General features: G+C 39.7%; 1 protein-coding gene and 1 long non-coding RNA gene across 4 annotated transcripts in view; one reads left to right on the top strand and one right to left on the bottom strand.

Annotated features, from left to right (window-relative positions):
* Window positions 1-19,516, bottom strand: part of ITGA6 (integrin subunit alpha 6) — a 78,256-nt gene that overhangs the window by 456 nt on the left and 58,284 nt on the right. The window contains exons 13-25 of one of the 2 annotated variants that reach the window (XM_031651361.1): window positions 19,350-19,493; window positions 17,487-17,602; window positions 17,166-17,355; window positions 16,991-17,074; window positions 16,814-16,893; window positions 16,583-16,660; window positions 16,393-16,495; window positions 14,977-15,150; window positions 13,211-13,309; window positions 13,002-13,112; window positions 12,806-12,904; window positions 6,283-6,408; window positions 2,185-2,314 (exon numbers count right to left, since the gene is read on the bottom strand). In XM_031651361.1, the coding sequence (XP_031507221.1) occupies window positions 2,207-2,314; window positions 6,283-6,408; window positions 12,806-12,904; window positions 13,002-13,112; window positions 13,211-13,309; window positions 14,977-15,150; window positions 16,393-16,495; window positions 16,583-16,660; window positions 16,814-16,893; window positions 16,991-17,074; window positions 17,166-17,355; window positions 17,487-17,602; window positions 19,350-19,493 (1,512 nt within the window). In that variant the 3' untranslated portion in view covers window positions 2,185-2,206. The remainder of the gene's footprint in view (window positions 1-2,184; window positions 2,315-6,282; window positions 6,409-12,805; window positions 12,905-13,001; window positions 13,113-13,210; window positions 13,310-14,976; window positions 15,151-16,392; window positions 16,496-16,582; window positions 16,661-16,813; window positions 16,894-16,990; window positions 17,075-17,165; window positions 17,356-17,486; window positions 17,603-19,349; window positions 19,494-19,516) is intronic. The other variant, XM_031651360.1, reaches the window with a different exon arrangement.
* Window positions 33-19,354, top strand: LOC110740892. Of its 2 annotated transcripts, none has more exons than XR_004176565.1 (3): window positions 33-186; window positions 8,894-9,033; window positions 19,059-19,354. It is a non-coding gene; the product is annotated as an uncharacterized LOC110740892 (long non-coding RNA). The 2 variants fall into 2 exon arrangements; XR_002516150.2 differs by lacking the exon at window positions 19,059-19,354 and adding an exon at window positions 12,661-13,260.

The following is a 19,516-nucleotide window of genomic DNA, read 5'->3' as shown; positions in this document are numbered from 1 at the left end:
ATGGGAATGTCTAAGCTTTCTGTTCAGCTATGTCTACCTCTGGACTACGGGGAAAAAGACATGGTTTTCTTTTAAGAAAGAACTAAGAGGTTGAAATGAAAGAACAGCCAGTGGGGATCAACGGAAGAGAACAACTGTAAAACGGGAAGAAAAGTCCATTTTCATCTTCTCTTTACATAACAAAATGTAGGCTACCTCTTTACTAACAATTTAAGACTATGAAAACAGTGCTTCCATATTTTAAAATAATCACTATATGTAAAAGATCTAATTATCAGATTAGAATATCATTTTAAGAATAATTTTTAAAAGGCATAAACCAAATATTATTTCATGCCCCTCTCCCACTAATAAAATGCAAATCATGTCACAAGTATTTTACTAATTATTATTTGAATATGCCAGAGTTCCAGCAGGTCAATTTAATAATCTTTTTCTCTCCTCTGAGGCTCTAGTACACGTATCACTCCTCTCATTAGCTAGGATGTAATTTATGTTGCCTGGATTTGCTATTGTGCTTCTAATTAAGCTATTTCATTAATAAATCACATAGTGACTGTTTCCTACAATAAAAATTATATGCTGCATAGGACTTGAGAAGTGTATCACTACACTGAATTTCAGAGCACTCCCTAATTTTTCTTCTTTAAATTGTTAATGTATATATGTGTGTATATATATCATTTAATATTCAATCTGATCCAAAGTATATTTTTACTGAATATATCTGAAAAAAATTGAGATTAAATTTTTAATGAAATATATTACTTTTCATGAAATGAAAACATTTAATGAAATATATTTACTTTCAAAAAAGGTGTGTTTGACTAAAATGCAGTTTTGAAGAATGAGGAATAGTTATTAATAGAATGGTTGATTAATGTGTTTATTATGTGACATCCACAGTAACAGGACATTTACGCTGAATGATGTTATAAAAATGCCATGGAGCAAGATAAAATTATATGCATAGTTATCACGAAATCAACAGGCAAAATGGACCAAAGGTCATTTCTACATGGATTTATTATTCTGTGCAAAAAAAAAAAAAAAGCCAAAGTACCTATCTGTTACAAAATATGACCGCTGCCTACCCCATTCAAACAAAGAGGGAAATTAAAGGTGATCTGTTAAGCTGAAATGGCAATGTTGTGATTCACTGTGATAGTGCCATGGAAAGGATTACAGGAGTAATTCTGTCCTATAAAATTTTGTGTGAAATTTTATACATAAGAATTTTACAGTCTTGTGTATAAGAATTAAACAACAGAACATCTCAGATTTATGCCCACATAAATGGTGAAAGGAATCACCAGCAATTCCTATTTCCATAGATTTACAAATAAGAGAAACTTGAATTTAAAATCAATGAGACCCAAGGTTGAATAAAATGTCTGGATACATGAAATACGGTCAAACTCCATCACAACATATTACAATAAAAACTTTTCAGGGCATTTTTTTGTACTAGAATTTGGTAGATAGAAGGTAACTTTGGTAGAGGATCATCTTCTGAAGTTGGCCATAAAGCCCGTCATGCTGATAACCATAGTTTGTTGTAATGGTCTTTGACCTGTAGGAGATACGCAGGAAATGGAAGCTGCATGCTTAGCCAGCAGAAAACGATTCCTGAGCAACAGTAAAAAGCATTCCAAGCCTTCCCCATCACTTTATAGCAAAGAAAACGAAAGGATGACAGTGAGGAAGCCTCAACCAAGAGAAACACATTTCCAACATGCAACAGGTTAATTAGGCAGTCGACACAGCTTCTATCTGTGGGAAATTCCAAAATGAACAAGAAATCTGGAGCAATTTCTTATGCATCTTTGAATTCCCTAGTAGGATGCTACATACCGAATTAATAACACGTGGCAAACTGGGCTACTATGGAGGGCTAAAAGCCTCGTGTGTGTGTGTGTACAAAGATTGCAATTTTCTTCATTGCTGTGGGTAATGTTTAACAACAACATAAAATAACTCACCTGCAACGAAAAATTCTTTGTGCATTTAAAAAAAAAAAGGAGCTTTCAAGTGAAATAAAACAAATCCAAGCAAGGCAAGCCAGTGTGAACATTTGGAAACATCTGTTAATGGGACACACACAGCAAGCTGTTGTTCTTAAAGTTAGCTACCACAACCATAGCGGGTCCCACAGCTAGCAATTAAAAAACATTGATCAATTACCAATTACAGAAGTAGATCAATACTATGCATCAGAAGTAAGCCTCTCTTTATCAGATGGCTGAGCATGGATCTCAGCCTTGTGATATGTGGCATCATAATGATCTTTCTTATTTCTCTTGAAGAAACCACACTACAAGGAAGCAAGGTATTTAGTCAATTTTACAGTTTTAAGAACTAAATAACAGAACATCTCAGATTTTAATCTGCTACTTGTGGCTTGTTTATAAACAGACCACTTTCAGTCAACCAACAGTGAACAGCCACTGCATTGTTTCATTGTCACATTCAATACACCCTTCACCATACATCTCTGGTCAAATATTTATATGGATGACACTAGCCAGCTCATTGATTTTTTTTCCCTTTGTGACAGAAATCCTGAGGACAAAAATCATTCTAATAGGGAAAACATGTATACACTGCTGATTGTAGCTTTGGGTAGTTTCTTCCTGCAGGAGAATATGAACTCCAAAAGAGGTAAAAGACTGACTTTGGCAGTTTGAGACAAAGGTTAGAAAATAAATTCTCTAAGTAAAAGTTAGCACAAATCCAAATAAAATATAGATATACTGTGGTTATTTTTCTGCCTTTTACAGTAAATTTTATGGAACAAATGCCATTTACTTGAGGCCTTTGGATCTGTGGGGTGAATCACAATACAAATTCGAATACACCATCATGAAAGAATGATTGCTGTCATTTTCCCAAACTCTGAGCACCGTATAACCCTTAAATGGTAGGGACCCCATGCTCCTCAAGTTAAGTCACTCTAAATGAGTATAAAAGTATAATTCCACTTTCTACTATAATTTCCTTCATTCAGTGATAGAGAACTTTTCCTATTTTATCTAGTTCATAAGGCCATGGAACTGTCTTTTATAAAATTTAACCTGGTCAAATAAAATCTCCTGAAAAACTGCTTCCTTAGTCCAGCAACTCATGAAGGTAAAAGCCTAGATTCACTTTGTACAATATATGGGAGCTGCTGGCTCCATGAGGCTATTCAGATTGAAATTAATTTAAATTACATTTAAAACTCTATGCCTCAATTGAACCAGCCATATTCCACGTGCTTAACAGCCACACATGACTAACGGCTACCATACTGGATGCTGCAACTCCAGAACATTTCCATCAGTACAGAGTTTTGTTGGGCAGCTTTCAATAATATGTGCTAGTAAACAGGGTGGGAAGAATGAACCAGGAACCAAGAGGCCTGGTCCTGCCTCCATTGGCAACATTCTTTTTTTTGGAAACGGAGTCTCGCTCTGTTGCCCAGGCTGGAGAGCAACGACATGATCTCAGCTCACTGCAAGCACCGCCTCCTGGGTTGGGTTCACATCATGCTCCTGCCTCAACCTCCTCAGTAGCTGGGACTACAGGCACCCGCCACCACGCCCGGCTAATTTTTTGTATATTTAGTAAAGATGGGGTATCACCGTGTTAGCCAGGATGGTCTCAATCTCCTGACCTCGTGATCCGCCCGCCATGGCCTCTCAAAGTGCTGGGATTACAGGCGTGAGCCACTGTGCCCAGTTGGCAACATTCTTAATATCCTTGGTCATGAGCATCTTTGTTAGCAAAATGAAGGTGATTAGACCAGCCCAAGGGACCTTTATTTTTTTTTTCTGCAAACAAAATCCTGTACAGAATCCTGATATTTAAAATGGATACAATCTGAACTACTGTGGTTGAAGTAGGGATCTCCATCTGTCTAAGTTTAGCTTTGCCCTCTACATGGATATACAAAATCCAATTTAAGGGCCATTGAACTGTAGTTCTGACCCTAAAATCCTATGACTTTAACATACTAAATAATTCAGTTGAATAGAAGTATAAAGTAATAAAAATGCTTCTCATGTGGGGTTGTATAAGTTGTCTGTATTTTAGAGTCCCCTTGACAGCCTGGATACTTCAGAGCTTCAAAAAACAAAAACAAAATAAAAACTCCCAAAATAATGAAATCATCTAATCTAATCAATTTATTTAACAGACGAGGCAAAACAGAGGCCCCAGGGAGATGGAATGATTTGACCAAGATCATATACAGCTTAGGTTTCTTAACTTTAAATCCACTGCTGTCTCACCCTCATTAAAGGCTGCCAATGCTCTGAAAAAGACCATCCTATGACCTCTTCCAGAAAACACAATATCATCCTCAAATATCAAACCCCAACTTCAGCTTTTAATATCAAAATAATTTTCAAGGCCAGGTGCAATGGCTCACATCTGTAATTACAACAATTTGGAAGGCCAAGGCAGGAGGATTGCTTGAGCCCAGGAGTTGAAGACCAGCCTGGGCAACACAGCAAGGCCTTATCTTTACAAAAAAAATTTTAAAACTTGCTAGATGTGGTGGCATGTAGTCCCAGCTACTCAGGAGGCCGAGGTGGGAGGAATGCTTGAGCCCAGGAGGTCAAGGCTGCAGTGAGCCATGATCATGCCACTGCAATCCAGCCTGGGTGACAGAGTGAGACCCTGCCTCAAAAAAAATTTTTTTTTTTCTTCAAGGCATCTCCTTGAAAAAAATTTTTATATTGACTAGCTATGTTTGCCAGAGGAACCTACTGCCCGAGGTAAACATTAGAGGCAAAACTGGCTGAAACTCCCTACCAGGAGGAGTTTTGTCATGAGCAGATACCAAGCTTCAATCCCATGTCTAGAAGACATCAGAAAATTATCTCAAATTGGCAAAAGTCAGTCGGAAAAAAAAAGCAAACACAGATGCTCAATATTTGCAAGACTATTTTGAACCCTTATGTATTATATTTTTGGATCCAGCGAAAAGAAAAGGATAGTTTGATCCTAGGGGGTTGCTGGTTCATACAGAACCCTCCAGACCAGACATGTTTGAGAATCCAAAATTTTTGTCCTTTAAAAAGAGTAATGCACTGCATACCTAATGCTGCTATAATCAAAATGTTAATATTCCTGCAGTGAAATTAATCATAAAGGATAAAGACTTCGAAGTAGCCTCTCTTTACATCATGTCAGGTTTTATTGCCAAATAAAAGTCATTATACACCTCAAGGTTTCAGAGCTTTTTGGAATTGCAGATAAGGGACTGTAAGCCTCTATCACTCACTGGGAATAATCTAAAATTTTTAAGTTGTAATCTTTGGGCATTAAGAGTTTGTATCCATCTCATATGCAGTTTTTCATAATGTAGATTCTTCACTGGTAGAATCGGGAAGATATTACATTTTATTTACAGTCAAAGGGCCAAATTCTAATGAGGAAAATCATATCAAACCTAGACCTTCCTTATGTTTGATACATGCTATAATGACCCCCCTTGAGATAGAGTTATTCATTCATGTCATACTTTTCTACTCCAAATCTAGCTGTAAGCATAACCAACTCCAATGGCTGCTATGAACATTCTTCACAGAAACTGAAATTAGCAGGGATACAGATTCAGATTATTATGACACCCTAACAATTTGGCTTAGATCCAGGCTTCAATCTTAGGTGAAGAAAATGCTGAAGTAATAAAATCTAAATTTGTTATTTGCTAAACATGCTAAATTATGTGTGAGAGACACCAACATTCATTTAAGAAACATTATGTACAAATAATAACTTTAAATACAAAATAATGGGTAAATATACAGGTGTTCATGGAAAAATTTTCCTCAAATTTGCTATGTCAAAAGTTTCATAATGTTAGAAAAAAGGAAGCGGCCAGGCGCGGTGGCTCAAGCCTGTAATCCCAGCACTTTGGGAGGCCGAGACAGGTGGATCACGAGGTCAGGAGATCAAGACCATCCTGGCGAACACGGTGAAACCCCGTCTCTACTAAAAAATACAAAAAACTAGCCGGGCGAGATGGCGGGCGCCTGTAGTCCCAGCTACTCGGGAGGCTGAGGCAGGAGAATGGCGTGAACCCGGGAGGCGGAGCTTGCAGTGAGCTGAGATCCGTCCACTGCACTCCAGCCTGGGCGGCAGAGCGAGACTCCGTCTCAAAAAAAAAAAAAAAAAAAAAAAAAAGAAAAAAGGAAGCAATGAAAAAGAAAACATACTACCAGTGCTGATTCCCATTTGTTCAAACATGAAATAAAAGTTTGTTATGAAATTCAAATGCCAGATATGACTTACCTTCCATAGTATAAACACTAATAAAGCAAGCATCAAAATCCCAGCAAGAATAGCCACTAGGATGATCCACCAAGGTACTCCTGAATACTGAGCTACAGTCTTTGAGGGAAACACAGTCACACGAACCTATAGGGCAGAAAAGAAAGCAGCATTACTACACACAGCGGCAAGAGTTCACACCAGGAGTTTATGGTTCTAATTCTGCTTTTGAATTATATTTTGGACAATGCAGCCTGTGAATGGATGAGATGACTTTCTGATGCAAGATCCTTTCTCTTAACAAAATATTGCTTCAAGAGACATTGCTTGAAGATCTTTCCCCAGAATCTTGAAAATGCTGGGTTGTATTCTGACAAAGTGGTTACTTTTTGTTAATTTATCTTTAAAAAACATTATTTTGTTATCAAAACAACTGTATAATGAACCCTTATGTATTCATCATCCTGTTGCAGCAATTATCAATACACAGCCAGTCTGTGTATCTATCTAAAGAAATTCCTCTCAAACAGATACCCAATTAAACAGATCTAACAGCCAATCTGTTCCATCTATCTAACCTAGTATCTTCTTGAGAAGAATAATACCTGTGTTGTTTTTTTTTTTTTTTTTTTTGAGACAGGGTCTCACTCTCACTCTGTTGCCTAGGTTGGAGTGCAAGTGGTGTGACCATAGGTCACTGCAGCCTCAACCTCCCAGGCTCAAGTGATCCTCCCACCTTAGCCTCCCAAGTAGCTGGGACTACAGGCGCATGCCACCATGCACAGCTAATTTTTTTTTTAATGTTTTGTTGAGACAAGGTCTCGCTGTTTTGCTCAGGTTGGTCACAAAGTGCTGGCTTCAAGTGATTCCTGCTTTGACCTCCCAAAGTGCGGGGATCATAAGTATAAGCCACCTCACCTGGCCTATACTTTCTTTTAATTAATTTTCAGCAATGGAAAGAAAAGGGCCAGTTTAGGCACAAGTAGCCAACATTTCCTCATTCAAACTTTAAAGATGTTGTGAAATACAAGAGTAGGGATGGGGCTGCATGACTGATGGACACCATTTTACCTTTTTCTTAGGATATCACACTAAACACCTTCATAAACAGTAACATTTCCTGAAATGGCTTGGTGCCATCTTCTATAAAAAGGTATATGAACAAACTAGACCCTGGACCCACTCAGAGGCAGCTTAGCGCTTAAGTTGCTGCTGCTGCTGAGAAGCTTAAACTCTAAACATAGGATAGTTTGCAAATACCAATTAAATAGAAATAGTGTTTACTCAGAAACCTAAAAAGCTGCTTCTGGCAATTCCAACAACTCAGTTACATGGGTGTAGAATGCAAATGAACTTTTGTGATACCAGGAACTATTTTTCCAAGCATGCTAAAGACCTGGTGATTACTGTGAACATGATTTTGTAAACGACACTGATTAGAGATCTACTGGTTTGAAATTTCTGGTATTTCTGAATCAACAGAATGTAAAATAAAGGGAAACAAAACTCAGGGGGAGCATTTTAACTTCTGAGGAGCATTTTCAGTCAAATATTCTATGTCCGTATTGAACCCTGGATGCTGCTATGTCTACACTGTGCTTTGATACTTCTATGCAGTGGTGTTCTCCTTTAAAAAATCTCTCATCAAAGTACTTCCATTTCCACTTCTAGGAAACAGTTTCTCAACCTCACCTGACTTACAGAAAATACTTAAAAGCAGTAAAACTGCTTTTCTTCAAACATTCAATAGACAGCAACCACATCTTGAGATCTAGCCAATTATACTGACGGTAACAGGCAGGCATAACACACCTTTATCAGCCACCATGTTTCCTGTTATGCTCTAAGTGAGGTTTTCTACAAGCTCTGAGCCCCAAGGTGGCCTCGTGGCTCACTTCCCCTCTGCTTCCCTCGCCTGACAGAGAAGGGGTTACTGGGTTCAGCACAGGGACATCCACAAAGAAGGGAAGAAGAAACAGCAACAGACCAGTGAAGCAATAGAATAGTTATGTGGTTGGTAAGCTGACTACAATGAAATAAACCAAATAGATGATTTCAATTAGCCTAAACTGTATCTTGTTTAACTTTGTTGCCCTATTATCTAACACAAGGAAGGCATACAGTGTGTCCTTAGGGCAAGGTGGTCATGTGAAAGGGCCATCCTCATTTGTAAGAATAAGTTCCAGGAAATCTGGAAGTGGAGAGTGGAAACTGGTCTTCAGCAAGGGCAATCAGCTTTATTATAATGACACTGTGCACAAGTGTCTTTAAAACAGCTGACATAGGGGAAAGCCACCCCCACAAATGGTTGGGATCCAACATTGTAACAAATGAGCAAAGTACTTTTTGATTTTGCAGCCTGAAGTGGCAGGGTGGATGGGAATCCAGCTGAAGCTCTAAGCCCCAGGCCTGGCACCATTCACAGCAGAACTTCCACATGTTGTTAAACAACTCACTGGGCATCAAAGACTGAGGACCAAAGTCAGGGACTGGGTTGGGTACATATTTAAAGGGCAGATGTGCTCTGTGGTTCTGGAGGGTGAGAGGCCATTCAGGAAGATTTTATTGGTTGTTTGCTTAAACTGTCAACTGAAGGTTTTTTTGTTTTTTGTTTTTGTTTTTGGTATGACAGTCATTCTCCAGCTGGGATTGAGAACAAGGGGCAGCTGGCCATAGAGCCAGGTGACCAAAGATGGGAGACAGGGCAGGCTGTGATTCCTAGAGCTCCAAGCCCTGTTCTGTCTTGTCACACCAACTGTTACTGATGAATAGGTGAGTAGAAACTACTGTAGAACTTTACAACTCCAAAAAGAATTTCTTACCTTTGGTTTCATTACAATGTAGTTATTTCCATGGGGATGACACACACCTGTGAAGCTCATCCACCATGTGCCCATAAGGGGAAGAGAGATATAAGCTCTGTTGATGCATTAAATTTGATTACCAGTGGGCAGGCTTAGACCACATTAGCTTGTCAACTGCCAAAATACCTTCTCTAAATTACTCTGTAATGTATTCTCACTGAACTTCAGTACAGGAAGTCACCCAATGAAAACAAAAGATAGTTTTGTATCTTTTACAAAACTATCTATTAAGGACATCATTCACTCTTGGTGTTTCTCATATAAGAAGCCATCTTATAAAAGGATCCATATCTTAAGTTCTCTGAATTTAGAGCCAAAAGGGAAAATCTTATTCCCCTGAAGAATTACACACTTTTTATGGTCATTTAAAAAATATATTTGACAGCTTAGATACTCTCTACTTGCTTCTTTAGGGATAAATGGGGACATATAAATACAACCAATAAACAATCCACCTCAACTTCCTTGGCTAATTTGACAATGTTTTCCTGGTTATGTCTCCTAAGCATGACATTCTTAACAATTGACACTGTATCTTACCCAACTTGGCGTCTCTAGCATTTAGCACAGGGAAGGCATACATGTGCCTTTCATAGGTGTTTATTAACAAGATGGATTTAATTTAATTGATGCTAAAATATAGCATGGCTTACCTGGCTCAATTATGTGACTTCTGCTCTCCCTGACTTCATTATAATAGTATCCTAATTTAAAAGTGTTTTTTATTGTTTGTGTTGAGACAGGGTCTCACTCTGTTGTCCTGGCTGGAGTGTAGTGGCGCAATCTTGGCTCACTGCAGCCTCGACTTCCTGAGCTGAGGTGATCCTCTTACCTCAACCTTCCAAGTAGCTGGGAATACAGGCATGTGCCACCCCACCTGGCTAATTTTTGTAATTTTTTTTGTAGAGATGGGGTTTTGCTATGTTACTCAGGCTGGTCTCCAACTCCTGGGCCCAAGCAATCCGCCTGCCTTGGGCTCCCAAAGTTTAACTGTGTTTTATTAAAAGGTAAACACAAAACTCTTGAAATTGGTTGGGTTTTAAAGAAACAGTTTTTTTTTTTTTTTTTTGCTTTCTTAAGCCAAATTAAGCTCAGATCTTCAAGCCCAGAAAAACTACAGCTTAAACTACTAAAGAAATGTGCAGATATGACATCTGAGCTATTGTATTTCAGAAAACAGAAAAGGTATCAGAAGACTAGAAGTTAAGAAAATGTCTCAATTTTCAAAAGACATGGGTTCTAGATATGAGACCAGTAACCCATTCACAAATCTACCAATTTGTGAAGACATCAATTCCCATTGGGAGGCATGAGTTCTCCAAGCTCTAAGAACATAAAATGCCCAAGATAACCTCATTTTCATTTGTGACCCAGTCATTAGACTGGATACCGGGGCCCCCAGTGCCATCATCTTCCAGAAGAGAGCACTTGAAGAGGAGACATCAGACCCAAGGTCTGGTCTCAGCTCTACTTGCTGGTAGAGTGACCCTGAGGGGGAGATATCTTTCCTTGGATTCAGTTTTCTTATCTAAATTTGAGATTTGGGGACCAAGTGTCACAAAGTCAAAGAACAGAAGCCCTGAAGTCAGACAATTATGGGTTTCAATCAAGGGTCTCAAATTATATCCCCTCTCTGAGTCTGCTTCCTTATTTGTAAAATGAGTACAATGTCTACCCTTGGCATTCTTCTGAAGTTTAAATGATAGAGTATAAAGTATCTAGTAAGTTGTAGACATTTTATTAAGGCTTCATTAATGTTAGTCCCGTCCCTTCCCTCTGAAGTGTTCTCTGTCTAGCTCTGAAATCTCAGTGGTTTTCAGAGTTGCTGATTTACAGTTATAGAAAGCTATACCTGCTGCCTTTATAGATGCAGAGAAAAGATCCTTAGGGAAGGTGTGGTTTATCTGAAAGTCCCTTATGATGCCTGTTGATATGTCCTGGAGAGACCGGGGCAGTGCTGGTTGATACCATTTATCCCAGCAGCTTTCCCAGTACAGCATTTTTCTCAGGCACATGTATCCTGAGGCTGGGTGCAGTGGCTCACACCTATGATCCTAGCATTTTGGGAGGCTGAGGCAGTCGGATTGCTTGAGCCCAGGAGTTAAAGACCAGCCCGGGCAACATGGTGAGACTCTGGCTATATAAAAAACTGTGGTGGCATGCCTGTGGTCCCAGCTACTCAGGAGGTGAGACAGGAAGATTGCTTGAACCCAGGCATTCAAGTCTGCAGTGAGCCGTGTTTGTGCCACTGCACTCCAGCCTGGGTAACAGAGAGCAAGACTCCATCTCAAAAAAATAAATAACAAAAATGTATTGTTTGGATAATAAATTATAAGGACCACTGTATTTCAGAAAACAGAATGATTAGGGAGGCTCCCTGAATTTTCAGCTAGTTAAATGACTGAAGCCAGAACATTTCCGTAAGTAGACTGGCAGATTAAGAGCAGTAATTCACAGTATTTCTTTCTCTAGTCTCTTTTGCAAAATATTCCCATTCACGATTCCCACCATGACATGCAGTCATTCTGCCTCGAGATCTTTATACAAGTCCCTGTGGGTTCTAGACTCCCACAGGGAACCCCTCACTATTGGTTCACTACAAGGTTCTACAACTAGTCCTGTTCAACATATTTGTCATTACCTGGATGAAGAGAGAGAATATGCTTCTCAGTTTTTAAAACTTTCAGGGATAGAAAGTTGAGAAAGCAAATGATGAAGCAAGATGCAAAGTTACTTTGCAAACTGAAACAACGGACCGAAAGCAAATCACATAAAATGTAAGGATACACTTAAAGGCATACATTTAGATTTTTACAAATAGCTCAAGGACAGGATACTGGAAACACAGCTTGACAACAAATTCTGATGAAAACACCTGGAAGTTTCGGTAGAACACTAACACAAAAATAGCAGCTGCTGGAAATTCAAACATGCTGCTCAGCAATGGTTTGAAAAACCAAATTCTAGGTAGGTCTGACAGAAGTGTGGTGCCGAGATGCTGAGAGGTAAAGGCCCCAGGGTAAGTGGGACAAGCAGACCCCACCTTAGCTGCTCTGTCCACGTGGGAGTCACACTGCCCAGGAAGGGAGAGGCCAGGAGCTGGTTGGGCTGTGCCCAATGTGACGCACAACTCAAGAGCTGGGTGTGTAAGCTCTGAGAAGAATAAGAAACATCCAAGGAGGCACGATCATTTCCTTCAATTATTTGAGAGGCTGCTCCATGGTCAAGAGACAGAACTTATTTTAGACTTGTTTGAGGGGCATAACCAGGGACTTACTTCACAAGGTTCAGCTTAAGATTCAGCTATGAAGAGATCTTTTCTAATAATTACAGCTGGCCATGGCATGGGCCATCACTGGGGCATTACACCAATGGCTGCAGCATTGGAGATGGTAGAAGATATAGGTTTCTAGAGGGCTGTGAGGTATACCCTTCTTTCAATTAAGCCAATAGTTCTCAAACCTACCATGGGCACTGCTGAACTGGATGACCCTAGGATTTACTTCTTTTTTTCAATGATTCTATTAAAATACAGCTTGTAGTGCCAGTACCTCAAGACACTATTTTCTCCATAATGGGGCTACGAGGGAAATGAGCACCAAAGCACTTCAGGACATGAGTGTGGGGTATCAGGAAGAGAGACCTGTTCTGAACCTGAATGAAGCTGGGGAACCTCTCACCTGAGTGCCTGCATTTGGCAGCTTGATATTTTCGGCAGCAGCAGTCACATCAATGAAGGCTCGCACGAGAATGTCCAAGTAGTTCAGTTTGGAATATTCCTGTTTGGAGACGGTTAGTGAATGCATTAGGGAAGTGAGAAGTGTCCTAGGCAGAGGCAAATTAATTCCATGGGACATCCTCACGCCAAGGTCATACCTCTAGAAATGTGCTGTTCCATAACCTCGAGCGCAAAATAAGAGACGCCTTGCTGTCCAGCCCTCGCAGCGGGCATCTGATGTTCACACAGTTCACATTCACGCTACAGTTCTAGAGAGAAAAGGAAGAATGGTCATCAAAAGACATTGTTCTGAAGAAGTCCTTCCCCTCATCCTCTCAAATATTCACAGCTCTTGAAAAATACTTACAAGAGTCTGGTATTTTCTTTCAGCAAATAAAGAAAATTTTCTGCTATCATCTATCTGTTTTTCAGTAATTTCCCGTTTCTTTCTTGAGTTGTGAGACTCCTAAAAAAAATTATATCCAAAGTAGTTCCAATGTACATAATTCTTTGTCGCTACCATACAAGCCTCTTGAGCATACCCTCCTGAACAGTACCAGATTCACACACTCAACAATATTTGCCTCTCTCCTGCCAAAGGCACAGAAATAAGTGTAAAACCGGCAAGTATTATCACTCTAAATTCAAGTTTATTGATTTACTCATAGGACTAAGTAATGCATTCCCACTCTGACCTAAAAACTCAGAGAAAAAGAAATATGCTTTCTTTGTTTCTCTGTATCCCCACCAAACTGTGGGCATACTGAGATCAGAGATCAAATATTCCTGTATTGCTAGCCTCCAGCTCTGTTTCTAAAACATGGTGGTCAGCACATCTTGAAGGAATAAGTGACACTCAAGAACAGAGAAAGAAGGAAAAACACCCATTATATAGCTCATTCAGAGCAGAGCAATGAAAACTAAGCCATACAAGAACTTTTAAAATTGCATTTTCCTTATAGCAAAGATTAGTTTTTTGTTTTTTTTTTTTTTGAGACGGAGTCTCGCTCTGCCGCCCAGGCTGGAGTGCAGTGGCCAGATCTCAGCTCACTGCAAGCTCCGCCTCCCGGGTTCCCGCCATTCTCCTGCCTCAGCCTCTCAAGTAGCTGGGACTACAGGAGCCCACCACCTCGCCCGGCTAGTTTTTTGTATTTTTCAGTAGAGACGGGGTTTCACCGTGTTAGCCAGGATGGTCTTGATCTCCTGACCTCGTGATCCACCCATCTCGGCCTCCCAAAGTGCTGGGATTACAGGCTTGAGCCACTGCGCCCGGCACAAAGATTAGTAATAATGGATTATCTTGATTTTTAACATTAATGAGTAGAAGATCATGCTAAGCCATCAACTCTGATCACTGATCATACCCAGTCACCTTAGAATTTAAAATAAAAGAAATAAACACACAAACCTTCATCGAACTGGAACAGAAATGACAGGCCAGTTATCTAAGCATGGAGCAGTATAGAGAGGGGTTAAGAGTACAGGCTTTGACATCAGGCAGAGCAGGGTTTGCATGTGGAATCTGTCTCTTAACACCTGAGTGGCTGAGAGAGTTCCTTGGTCTCTGAATCTTAATGTCCTCATCTATAAAATGGTGGGGATAATGACACTCCCTCATAGGCCCATCCAGAGAATGAAATGAGAAAATGCAAACGAAATGCTTAGCATAGTTCCTGAGACACAATAAGTACACAGTAAATACTTACTATTTTAAAACTAAGCATAAAAAGCTTTCAAGGTTACTTGCTAAGATGCCATTATCTCTTCCAATGAGTCTGGTTCTACTTGGAGTGAACACTGGCTGGCCCCTAGGTAATAGCAGCTACTATTACCCAGGAGCATCCCCCAGTTCTCCTTATTATGTAACATACTGCGTCATGACGAGACGTCAGAAAATGCCATTTGCCTCACCAAACACTGAATGACTCTGCCTTATGTACTATAATGGTCACTAACCAGCAAAAATGCCTCAGCCTGCCTCAGTTACTCAACTAGAAAGAGAAATTGTGACAACCAAAGAAAAAACCCACCTGCCAGAATGCCAGTTTCCTAAGGACAGTAATGATTTTCCCCCAAAAAGTGAGTTTCTCTAATTTGCATTTATGGAGACATTAGATAAATCTACCAACATACCTTGAGGTTCAGGAAGTTTATCTCCTTTTGTGGCTCACAAGTTATCTTTTCCAATCCTTTGGATTCTACTTTCACCAAATAAAGCAACCATTTGCCATTGCTAATTTCTTTTGGCCACTGAATGTTCAAGGTTGCTGTGCCGAGGTTTTTAAGAGGTTTACCTAAGTTAATTACCTGTTAGAAAATAATACATATTATCTCAGTCTAATCTTCTCAATGTAAATTTAAGTAGCAGCTTCTATTACCAAGGGAAAGAAGCTAAAATATCTAGCATAATCCTTAAAGCACAGGCTCCAAAACTGGACTATAGATAGGGCATTCAAAATAAAGACTTGTACCTAAAGATTTTTATAAATAAAAACAAAAAGGTCAAAGGACAAACGATAGCTAACTCATTCTAGGAACAACTGCTGTATGCAACAGAATCAGCAGATATACCATGTTCTCAACATATGCCCAGGGAAAATCATGTGTGGATTTGTGAACTGCCCTGTAACCACCCGGCTTGGCCAATGACAAGGCCTGGGCCAAGGCAGTGTACCAACAACCTGCTTCTGGAAAACCCCATCCACTGCAAAAATGAAGCTGCCTCTGTCCCAGAGGAGATTCTGCAAAACCATCAGGACAGCCACAAATCTGAGAGTCCAAGCTGGGAACAGAGCGACGTCCTGCGGCAGAAGCCAAACACAGGCGGTAAGAGCCCTCTTAGTGTGGAGACTGTTCCAGAATCCAAAGACTTCTTTTCCAACTGCACCTGCATAGAGATCATAACCACCACGACCACCTGCCCCAGCTGTGTCTATAATGCTAAGAGACACACAGAGGAGAATTCAGCCTCTTCATTCTGCTGGAGTCAGAGGTGGGCCCATGCTTGCCATTTGAGGCTTTCACCACAATGGTCACTATGCCTTCAGGAATGTGATTTCAGCCACACAGACCTAAACCCATGTGTGAGTTACGAGCAGACTCCGTACCATATGTTTATGTTTATTCAACAGGACAAACAGTCACTGATTGCCTACTTTGAAATGGTTCAGAGCCAGTCACTGCCTTTCCTACAGGCATACACCAAATCTACATTCACCACAAAACTGGGCTTGTGAAAGGCAGGCATAACATTAATATTCTTTCAAACACAAGCAATAAGAAAGATGGCCTTATAAAGGAGGAAGGAATAAATCATAACGCATTCTAAACCGAACTGGATTCTGAACAGTGACAGTTGTTCTCCATCCCGGAGCATGAAATTTTCACAAAAGCCAGTATGTTCTTTAAAAGCTGTCAAACTAATTTTTAACTGATGATTTATTTATAATGCTTATTAGTATTGCTGATTTATTAAAATGACATACTCAAGACCATACCTAGTACAGATCAGCTTTTGGTATAATGAAAAGACCAACTGCTCCAACTTACCCTGAATTCATACTCTATTAAACTTCCCACTTCATCTTCAGATTTCATAGCTTGCTCGCCAACAACTGTACCTCCAAAATACACCTGGGAAGGTTTAGCAACTCTGTCAAATTAAAAAACACTAGTTTTAGTGAGGATTGTAAATGGTTCTTTCAAACATTGATTTGTTATGCTAAACACAAACACTTACCCCGAGACCGATAAAAGCAGTTCAATAACCACTTTTGCTTTAGCTGTAATTGGAGCCAAATTATCTTGATTGCTTGTTCTGAAAATGAAAAGGAAACAATAGGGTTGTATTTTACCAGTCAGTTTTCTCACTACAATTAGACTTCTTTTATGAGGTAGATCAGGGCCAATTCATTGACTGCCCATGTTTTCATGAAATAATTCTGAATGGAGAGGTTGATGTAACTCTTACGTTTCTAACTTCAGATTAATATCCAGATCTGGGGTGTCAAAGGTGACTTCAGTTGTACTTAAAACCAAATAAAAAGTAACCTATAAAAACAGAAATAGCTGTTAACACAGGCCATGCGTACTGACACTGCAATGGTATTTAAAACAGTAAAATATAGTACATGAAGGCATCACCTACACTTGAATTTCTTTTAAAAGGATTTCCAAGCTCACAGTCAGCTTGCGAGCCATTCTGGTTGGCAACACAACTCAACTGTTTCTCCTGTAAAAGAAACACGCACTAGGTCACAATCCACCCATTTGCCGCACAGTGTTGGCTTTTTCCCTCTCAGCTGGTCTCTAACAATACTTACAGGGAAAGCCCTCAGTTCTCTATATGCAGAATATGTCAAAGTGTCTGGAAACGTTGCAATCAGTTTAGCCTCATGGGCGTCATCGCCATCTTTTGTGGGATTCCTTGGGTTGGAAGGGCTGTTTGTCACTGTTATTTCTAAAGCAATATCCTTCTGATCTTTTAGAACTAGTTCTGGTACACCTTTTTGACTATTAAGAAAAAAAAAAAAACAAAAAGAACAAAAAGGCAAAGTCCTCAATACGTTTCCAGTAAACTTTCTTAACACAAAGCTATCGTGAAGCCAGAATCATTTTTGCTAGTGCTACAGAGCGATTCTTACATTGGTAAATAAGAAAATTTGTCTTGACTTCCTTCTCGGGTGCAAAATTTGTATTCTAGTTTAAGGTTGCTGTTACATACATTGTCGTCTCCACATCCCTCTTTTAAGAAGTGCACCTGTAGGAAAACGAAACTATTGTCAATTTACACCATTCAGGACTTAGGAAGGCATCGATGTAGGTGACTGGCTATTCCACACAGTTCATTTCCCTGTGTGACAATCACCATTGCAGAATTCAAGCTTTAAATGTACTCTGTCACACATCGAATTCCCATTCTGTCCTTTAGTAAAATTGTGTTTGAAGAACACTTTGACCAGGGCATGGTGGCAGTGTGATATAGAAGAGTGTCACTCAGCAGCCACAAAGATTTGGGTTTGAAACTCAGCTCTACCCCTTACTTAGCTAGCAAGTCACTTAACCTTTCAGAGTCCAAGTTTCATCATAGGTAACGTGCAGATACCACCATTCTAACTTTATAGGGCTATTGTAAGAAGTATCAATAATAATGATCATGCCAACGATTATAATACTCGATTTACATATCTTAACTCATTTAATCCTCACGACAGGCCTCTAGAAAGATACTATTATTATGATTCCCATTGTAGAGATGAGGAAACAGCTTAAGGTCAGGTAAGCAAATGGCATGCTAGTACCATGCTAATGGGTGCTTGATAATCATACTGATAAATAGGAAAATCATCTCTAGCTATGGAGCTGGGAATGTACACAAGAAATATTAACATGATAATAATAACAAAAGCACATAAAGATATACAGAAATATAAGGAACTATATTTGGTGACAAAAATGGCTGACAATGTGCAGATGTAAGCATCAGCTCCTGAGCCTGAGACAGTGAGGACTCACTTCTGCAAAGCTGCCTCAGTAAGGCACCAGTACCAGGAGCCCCAGAGTGGACAGACGCTCATCATCAATTACATTTTTTTTTTTTTGAGATGGAGTCTCACTCTTTTTGCCCAGGCTGGAGTGCATTGGAGACATCTCGGCTCACTGCAACCTCCACCTCCCGGGTTTAAGTGATTCTCCTGCCTCAGCCTCCTGAGTAGCTGTGACTACAGGCATGCGCCATCATACCCGCTAACTTTTGTGTTTTTAGTAGAGATGGTGTTTCACCATGTTGGCCAGGCTGGTCTCAAACTCCTGACCTCAAGTGACCTGCCCGCCTTGGCCTCCCAAAGTTCTGGGATTACAGGCATGAGCCACCACACCTGGCCATCATCAATTAGATTTTGAAAGCAAGAACATAATGCCAAATCAAGCTGTCATAGCTCCCCGGGCTAACCGTGCATCTTAACCATCCGAAACCCCTAGCAAACAGACCCCACCTCATATGAAGTATCCAGCAGACCATCTAATATACATTTTTCTTCCAAAGATGACTTAGGCTATATTAGGCACTAAATGACTACTGTATGCTAATAATACTTTTTTGCTTTGCTGAATTTTGCTATTCCTTGATTTTAATGTTCTGACTAGCAATATATTTGCTTTCTGTATTTCAGTGTTCTCAATTGTAAAACACAATGTATTTTTCTTTCTATGTACAGCTAACAGAGAAACTGTGAGAATGTAAGCTCTACCATTTATAGTCTCGATAAGTTATAATGGCCAAAAATGAAGAAGGAAAATACATTCTGGCCCCAAATCATATTTCATGTTTTATATGTTTATTGCTAATTTGGGAAACAAGTCTTCTCTAACTTTGCATACATTAAAAACATATTAACACAAAAGAACGGCCTTTAAAGCAAATCACTAGTTCTATTCCCTTCAAAGACATTTGATTTAGCACCATAAATGGCAAAAACTTTGGCAAAATGAGAGTCAGAGAGACTTACATCAGTATGAGCTGTCTTGGGTTCATCTGAATTCAGAATTGGAAGAACTTCTGGAAGTGAATTAACTCGCCTACGAGAGCTTGGTTCTTGGATCTCCACTGAAGCAGTTATGGGAATGGGACGCAGTTTATCTCTGATATTATCCTGAAAAGCATGCAGTCACAGTT

This window comes from Papio anubis, chromosome 10, assembly GCF_008728515.1.
Source record: "Papio anubis isolate 15944 chromosome 10, Panubis1.0, whole genome shotgun sequence".
Classification (NCBI taxonomy): domain Eukaryota; kingdom Metazoa; phylum Chordata; class Mammalia; order Primates; family Cercopithecidae; genus Papio; species Papio anubis.
Note: the sequence above shows the minus strand (reverse complement) of the source record. Positions and strands in the feature narration are given on the sequence as shown.